The following is a 7,828-nucleotide window of genomic DNA, read 5'->3' on the forward strand; positions in this document are numbered from 1 at the left end:
ACATTAGCGTGCCGGGGACGGGGAACAAGCTGCCAAGTCCGGTTCCGCTGCAAAGCGTCAAACTCCTCCTGCATGGCGGCCATCCAAAGCGGGTCGCGGAGAGCAGCCCGGACCGAGGACGGCAGCGGGGAAGGAGCGGACGTCGAGGCGGTGCAGATGTAGTCATCTGCATAGCGGGAACTCGGGCGAAAAACACCAGTGCGCGAGCGGGTGACGGGACCAGCCGGCGGAGCAGCCGCGGGTGGCTGCGAGACCGTGGCAGCCACGGGAGAAGCGGTGGCCTCCACGACGTCAACGGGAGAGGCGGGCCGGTCGGAAGACGAGGCCGCGGCATCGGGAGATCCAGGCGACACCGGGGCCACGATCGCGCCAGGAGGCGACCGAGGCAGGGTCGGCGCGGGCGACCCAGGCGGAGTCGGCGCTGGCGACCGAGGCGAGGTCGACGCGCCAGGGGAGGCCACGCTAGTGCGGGCCGGTCCAGCCGGCGGCCCATCATGCGGCCCAGCATGCATGTCGGGGGACCGGGGCGACGTAGGAGACGGCGAGGCGGCTCCAGGCGACGAGGGCGCCGAGCCGGAGGAGGGGGCCGCAGAGGGCCCCGATCCGGAGGGGGGCGCCATGGGCGGGGTGGCCGGAGCGCCCAGGGCCAGCAGCGGGCGGCGGCGCGGAGGAGACCCCGCCGCGGGAGGGGAAGACGGCGCCACCTGTTCCTGTGCAAAGGGAAAAACAAGCTCATCAAAGTACACGTGCTGGGAGGTGATGACACGGTGAGACACGGGGTCATAGCAGCAATAACCCTTAGTGTTGGCCGGGTAACCAAGGAAGACACATGGAACGGAACGAGGAGCGAGTTTATGAGGTGAGGTGGCGGTGGTGTTGGGGTAGCAACGGCAACCGAAAATTCGGAGACCATCGTAGGAGGGAGGAGTGCCATGTAAGAGATGATGAGGCGCATAGTTCCAGCGCGGACGGCATGGCCGAAGGTTAAGGAGGAGGGTGGCGGTAGCGAGGGCGTCGGGCCAAAACCGAGAAGGCATGTAGGCATGGAAAAGAAGGGTACGCACACACTCATTGAGGGTGCGTAGGATGCGCTCGGCACGGCCATTCTGCTGGGAGGTGTATGGACACGTGAGACGAAACACGGTGCCATGGGAGGAAAGAAGATGGCGGATGGTGAGATTGTCGAATTCTTTCCCGTTATCAGTCTGAAGTGCGAGTATGGGCCGCCCGAACTGTGTGGAGACATAAGCATAAAATGCAATGAGAGTGGCGGCAACACCGGATTTCCTACGAAGGGGAAATGTCCACACAAAGTGAGAGTAGTCATCCAGTATAACAAGATAATAAAGATAACCAGAATTACTAGGAACTGGAGATGTCCATACATCGCTATGAATCAATTCAAACGGAAAAGATACAACTGTGGAAGAGGAACTAAAAGGAAGGCGAATATGTTTGCCTAACCGGCAGGCTTCACAGGAGTGAGCGGCCGTTTTATTACATGAAAAAGAAAATCCTCTCCTTATTTGACGAAGTGAAGAAGTGCTAGGATGCCCGAGACGAGCATGCCAAAGATCAACGCCGGCGGAAAATGCTCGAGGACCACCCGGAGATGATGGCGACTGAACTGGGTAGAGGTCGCCGGGACTGTCACAGCGGTGAAGAATCATCCTGGTGCGAGCGTCCTTAACAGAAAAGCCAACTTCGTCAAATTCCACAGTTACAAAATTGTCACGAGAAAGATTACGAACGAAAACCAAGTTCTGAATAAGATGAGGAGAAACAATGACATTATTAAGAGAAAGTGGACGAGAGTTAGAGGGAAAAGGTGCAGAACCGACATGAGAGATGGGAAGACCGACACCATTACCGATGATGATGCGGGAAGGAGTGGAAGTGGGATGGACGGAGGAGAGGTTACCCGGATGAGCGGACATATGAGCGGTGGCACCGGAGTCCATAATCCAATCGCCGCCGCCACCAGAGTAGGGCGGCGGCTGCTGCAGGGCCGCTAGAAGGGCCGGGTCGTAGTAGGGGGCGCCGTGCACGCCGGGGGCGCCGTACGAAGGGGCGCCGTGGGCGCCGGTGGGCGCGGCCAGGAGCGCCTGGTGAGGACTCGGGCGAGGGCCGAGGATGCCCGGGGCGGGGGGCCGCGGCACGGGCATACTGTATGCGTGCACGACCCCCGTCCAGGGGTTATAGCCACCGGCCCAGGGCGGCGGGGGCTGCTGCTGGGGGGCCTGACCGCCGCCGCCTCCTCCTTTGCCGCCGCCTTGGCGTTGGCCACCGTGACCGCGGCGACGGTTGCCGCCGTTCCCACCATTACGCGGCGGTTGGGGCGGCTGCGGCACCGGCGTAGGGTGCGGGGCGACCGGAGGACGGGGCGCCGAGGGTGGTGTAGAGGCGCCGGTTGAGAGGCCGGCGGCGAGCGCGGTGTGGACGACGCGGGTGTGGAGGTGCTTCATCCGCCGTTCCTCAAGGCGAAGATAGGCCACCGCCCGCTCGTAAGTGGGGTTGGCCATGAGGATGAGGTTGGAGGCGGCGTTGCTGAAGTCCTCGTTGAGGCCGGCGGTGAGCGTCGAGAGGAGAAGCTCGTCGCCCACCTTGAACCCGACGTCGTTGAGCTCGTCGGAGAGGGTCTTGAGCCGGAGACAGAAAGCATCGATGGTGGAGTCGTTCTGGTGACACCCAAAAAATTCCTGCTGCAAGAAAACAATCCGTTGAAACTTGTTGTCGGTGAAGAGGCCATTGATCTTGGTCCACACCGTGTAGGCATCGTCCCCATCGCGAACGATGGTGTGGAAGATGTCCGGAGAGACAGTGAGGAAGAACCACCGGATGAGGGTGGCGTCGATGGCGAGCCAGTTGGCGTCGTGGGCGCCGGCAAAGAAGTTGGCGAGACCGTCCACATGATCATGAAGGTTGTACTCACGGAAGAGGAGATTGAAGTAGGTTTTTCAGGCATAGTAGTTGGCGGAGGCGTGGGAGAGGATGATGGGAACGTGATCGGAGAGGTGGATGTTGCGGATGTCGGCGGCTTGGGGTTCATCGGGCTCGGACCCGTAGGAGGAGTCGAACGGGTTGCTAGGGTGTGCGCTGGAGGAGGAGGAGGTGCCGAGGGCCGACATGACAGCAGGGAGATGGCGGCGCGAGATGGGATCAGGAGAGGTTAGGGTTTTGGGAGAGAGGTGGCTCGGGGCGGCTAGGGCAGGGGTTGGGGGGTAGGGTGGAGGCGCGGTGGGGAAGGTGGGAGGGAGGGAGGAGGCGCGGCGGCCGGGGAGGCAACGGCGCTAGGCAGCGGGAGCAGCGACGGCGGCGCGGCTAGGGCTGGGGACCGAGGGTTAGGCTGATACCATGTAGAGGAATTGGATGCAACTCTCAATGTATTGATAGGTGCATATGCACAAATATATATAATACATAGGGTAAGTCATATCCTCAACTATACATAAGAAGGAGACTTGGAGTATAAAAATACATGTGCTAAATACATATCTCAACAAAGAGTTCTCGGAGAGACAAAAGACATGAGTTAGAAGGGATGAAAACAGGACAGGAATGGTGCGCCGTCACGCATGGAAGGGTTCATGCAATTTGAATCCTTTATTTGATAATAAGGTTCTTGTCAGTCAGACGCTGGTACAGAGGCGAGGCAAACCCTTCTTCAATGAAAGACCAAACTCGCTAATCGGGCCCCAGCTCCACAAATTTGAAAGTGGGCCGCCTTTTCTCCGGCAGCATCTTTGCAGTTTGCATATAACCCCCTTGGAAGTCCGGGATATTTTTCACAAGACTTGCACTTCATACTTGGCTACATGTACTACTATCTACGTGTAGCGTGTTGCTAAAACATGTTAACATGTTTATATAATGTCTGTACCGTTTTGGCAGCTATAGTCTTTTATCACTTCAAGCGTTGTTACAAACTATCAATGTTTTTTTCAGCAAACTATCAAAGTTGACTGTCAAAAAAAAAATCAAAGTTTGAGAGTATGAACCGATGTGACACCCGCAAAAAAAAACCCCATGTGACATGTTTCCTTAGTAAGTTTGCGTCATGTTTCTTTATATAAGTGAAAAAAAGTCGACCACCAACCGAACATGCCCTCAATTTTTCTTTTGTTATTCCACTATTTTTTTATCCTTTGTAATAATTATCAGTTACTCCCCCAGTCTGCGCATAGTCCATATTGACACAAGTTATTACATCGTATTCTTCCGTATATTTACAAATATCGCAAGCATCGTTAACAGGGAGAAAATAATTGTGTACCCATATTGGGAGAAAATTACCCACCCCCTCCTCCCACAACGGTGGTCACATCGCCGCCATCCCGTCTCGCATAGTGCCATTCAAGCTTTGGAGCAGTGGGCGCTGGCCATGATAGCCCCTCGCGGAGAGATGGAAGAAGGGAAGTTGCGCTTTTCGAAAGAAGTCGTATGGACGAGGGACTTCGACGAGAGATAAGGATGATAGGGAAGAGGTTGGGCACCACAGAGAGGGCACACATGATGCGTGGGAGGCGGTTGACGGGAGCGGGAAATCAATCGGTCGAATTAAACCGTTTATCATATTCTTTGGCATATTTCAATTGTTGCATGCACGTTAATATACGACCTTAATATAATTGGGAGAAAATTATTGCCTATCAATATTGTTTACATTAATTTGGGAGAAAACCACCAAACCACCACGCATACTTTCAATGTTGAGCACGTTGCGCTCATCGAAAGAAGTCGTATGGACGAGGGACCTCGGCTAGAGATAAGGACGACAGGAAAGAACCGTGGACGCCACAGAAGACACGTGTCATGCATGCACTGGAGGTGCCATTGACATGAGCGAGAAATCAATCGGCCGAATTGAACCGCTTCCCATATTTCTTTGGCATGTTTCCAACTGTTGCATGTACGTTAACATAACAGGCAGAAAATTATCACCTACCAATATTTCCACATTAATTCGGGACAAAAAACCACCGCGTATCCTTCCAATTCCGAGCACGCAAATTAATCGAATCCTTATCGTGCACCCCTACAACCGTGAGCCGTGTGCACACACACGGCGGGCCAGAAACCAGCCCGGGAAGATCACGATTCACGCTCGCCGGCCAACCGGAAAGGAAAGCAGCAATCGGGCGCCCGGTAATGGACGCCGTTAAATAGGGCGTTCCCGGAGGGCCTCCCCGCAAGAAGAGTCTCGTTCGTGGAGCGGCAGGGTTTGAAATATTTTCCTGGAGATCGAGACGAGAGGCGAGCGGGCGTGCGCCGGCGCAGAGCCTTGTCCCCTTCCCCCTCGTCCCAATCCTGAAAGCTGCGCCCCCCCTTGTCCGTCCGCTGGACAAAGAAGCGGTCCGGTCCCGTGGAGCGCGTGGCAACGGGAAACTCCGCCCCCCTCCGCGCCACGGCACCGTAGAGAGCGAGAGCCAGAGCGGCCGCCGGCAACTCCACTCCACACGACGCAGGTGAGGTTATGTCTGCCAGATTCGTTTGTGTTCGCGCGGCGCGGGTGCCGGATTGATCTGTCCGCGGCGGTTGTTCATTACTTTCTGCCGTTTCTTGCTGATGAACTGCGGCTGCTGTGCCGTGTTGCGCGGAGGAGGCGGCCGCTGTCCCCGACGGGAGTCGTTCGGAGCCGTGTAAGCCGTTGGAGCTCCGATTTTTGGGCCTCTGCTCCGTTCGTCCTAGACTAGATTGGTTTGGTTTGGTTTGGATTTGCACCGCGTCGTCGTTTTGAATCTGTTTGGATCTGGCGAGAACGCGAGGTTTACTGGATTTGTGGGTTGGGAGAGCGCGCGCGGTTGTTCCAGATTGAATCTGTTATGCTCATGGAGTCATGCATATTTTGGCCTGCTTCTTCTCTGCTCTACTTCAGCTTGGTACTTTGGTTGGTGCGATTCTCGGTATTCCGTTACCGTCTTCCCTTTGCCAACGCCTTGCGTTTTCAATGCTCATGAACTTTCTTCACGGTTCCAAATCTTCTCTTTTGTTGGCTTGTTGTCTCGTGTTCTTGTAAGGCAGTTAGTGTGTTACTCACAAAATCCATTTGTTTTGTCCATCCCGTTGGCTGTTTGTGCTTATTCCTGTGATTTCTGAAGGTAAGAAGAAGAAGAGATGGTGCACAAGGAGCTGCAGCAGGCATGGTGGTTCGACAGCCACAACCTCGCCAGGACGTCCCCGTGGCTCGGCACCACTCTTTCAGGTTTGCCTCTCGCTCCCTACCCGGCACTCCCCAGTGGATGTCGTTATCACCGTATGGTTACTCCATGGACGGACTGAACCTGGATCTTGCTGTTGACTTGTTGTGGTTACTCCATGGACTGATATTATGACCTCTGCACCGAACCATCTCTCTTACAGAACTGTCCGCCTCTGTTCTGGCCATACTACTTTCCATCTGGAGTTTCACCAACGGTCAATTTCATCTTGGTCTTAACTTCTCTTTTAGATAATGGAAGATTTTCCCCCAAAAAAAATTATAATGGAAGATTTGCTCCTCCAGCCTCTGTCTGCGTCGTTACAGCATTTACATATTTAACTCTGAAGAATGATAAGTAAATCATGACAAGTTCACAATATTACTCTAGCACTCTATCAAATTTGTGGTGACATATGCAATCTTGTGATGCATAGATCAATAATGGCCTGGTAATTCTGTACGTCAGATTTTTTTTATAGGGACTCTGTACTTCATATCTTGTTTTTACAGCACGGATAACTTCACCTTCACTAATTGTTTTCTTCCTTCCCTTGGATTGCAGAACTGGATGACAAGACCAAGCAAATGCTCAAGCTGATCGACCAAGATGCGGACTCGTTCGCTCAGCGTGCTGAAATGTACTACAAGAAGCGTCCAGTCCTGGTGGACATGCTCGGCGACCTGTACCGCACGCACCGCTCGCTCGCCGAGCAGTATGACCTGCTGAAGCATGGCAGCGGCACATGCCGGTCCAAGTTCAATCCATCTCCCTGCACCAAGAGCTGGTCTCCGGGGTCCATGGATGGCAAGGCGACCAAGAGCTGGTCTTCAGGGTCCATGGATGGCAAGACAACAAGAAGTTCTTCCTCCAACTCACTGTGCTCAGACTCCTATGACTCCGAGTCTGAAGTTGATGACCCGGAAGAAGAGCATGATGAGAAGGTGTCCGAAGGCGCTGCAGCGGCAGCGGCAAAGAAGGACCAGCTTGACCAAGAAGCAGAGCTCATGCACGCGGAGATCAAGAGGCTCAACGAGCAGAACTCCGAGCTGCAGAAGGTGATCGAGGAGAACAAGGCGGCTCACGAGGCGGAGCTCGCCGCGAAGGACGAGGAGAAGAGGGAGGTCATCAGGCAGCTCGCGTCGTCCATCGACATGGTGAAGCAGGAGAACTACACCCTGCGCGAGCTCCTCAAGAGCCCCAACCCAAAGCACCACCCCGCCGCCGCGGCCCCGCCCCGCGGCTTCGATCTCAGGAAGCTGACCAAGGACCTGTTCTCGGCGAAGCTGTTCACGGGCCAACGCAAGCATAATGGTCCCATGGTCGCTCTGTGAATGAGTGAGTTTTGGTGCGGCAGAGTCCACCATGATGAAGAGAAGAAATTATATGATGCAGTCTCTCCATCTTGACATCCAGATCCATGAGAATTTCTTGTAGCTCTTGTGCATATAGGATGGGTTTCTTTTGGACCCTGTCTGGTCCCCATCCTTGTTCAGGGTTAGCTAGTAGAGAGAATTTTTAACTATGTTGCTGTTATACTCATGTTTTATCTGTAGTAAGTAGTAGAATAGCCATATGAATGTTTGTATGATCGCTTAACTATAGTAAAAATATATTATTAATTTTGTCAA

General features: G+C 54.4%; 1 protein-coding gene across 2 annotated transcripts; it reads left to right on the forward strand.

Moving 5' to 3' along the window:
- Nucleotides 1-5,178: 5,178 nt before the first annotated feature.
- Nucleotides 5,179-7,828, forward strand: LOC125535778 (protein NETWORKED 3A-like). Of its 2 annotated transcripts, none has more exons than XM_048698851.1 (3): nucleotides 5,179-5,465; nucleotides 6,099-6,202; nucleotides 6,762-7,828. In XM_048698851.1, exons 2-3 carry the CDS (start codon nucleotides 6,115-6,117, stop codon nucleotides 7,529-7,531), a joined length of 858 nt encoding a protein of 285 aa, XP_048554808.1. In that variant the 5' UTR covers nucleotides 5,179-5,465; nucleotides 6,099-6,114; the 3' UTR covers nucleotides 7,532-7,828. The 2 variants fall into 2 exon arrangements, with proteins under 2 accessions (XP_048554808.1, XP_048554810.1); XM_048698853.1 differs by having other exon boundaries at nucleotides 5,188-5,639.

This window comes from Triticum urartu, chromosome 2, assembly GCF_003073215.2.
Source record: "Triticum urartu cultivar G1812 chromosome 2, Tu2.1, whole genome shotgun sequence".
Lineage (NCBI taxonomy): Eukaryota > Viridiplantae > Streptophyta > Magnoliopsida > Poales > Poaceae > Triticum > Triticum urartu.

Excerpts from the sequence above, each read along its gene's own strand:
- LOC125535778 (XM_048698851.1), top strand. The coding sequence starts at position 6,115 with ATGGTGCACAAGGAGCTGCAGCAGGCATGGTGGTTCGACAGCCACAAC. Across the intron at positions 6,203-6,761 it reads GCTCGGCACCACTCTTTCAG|AACTGGATGACAAGACCAAG; the intron begins GTTTGCCTCTCG and ends CTTGGATTGCAG.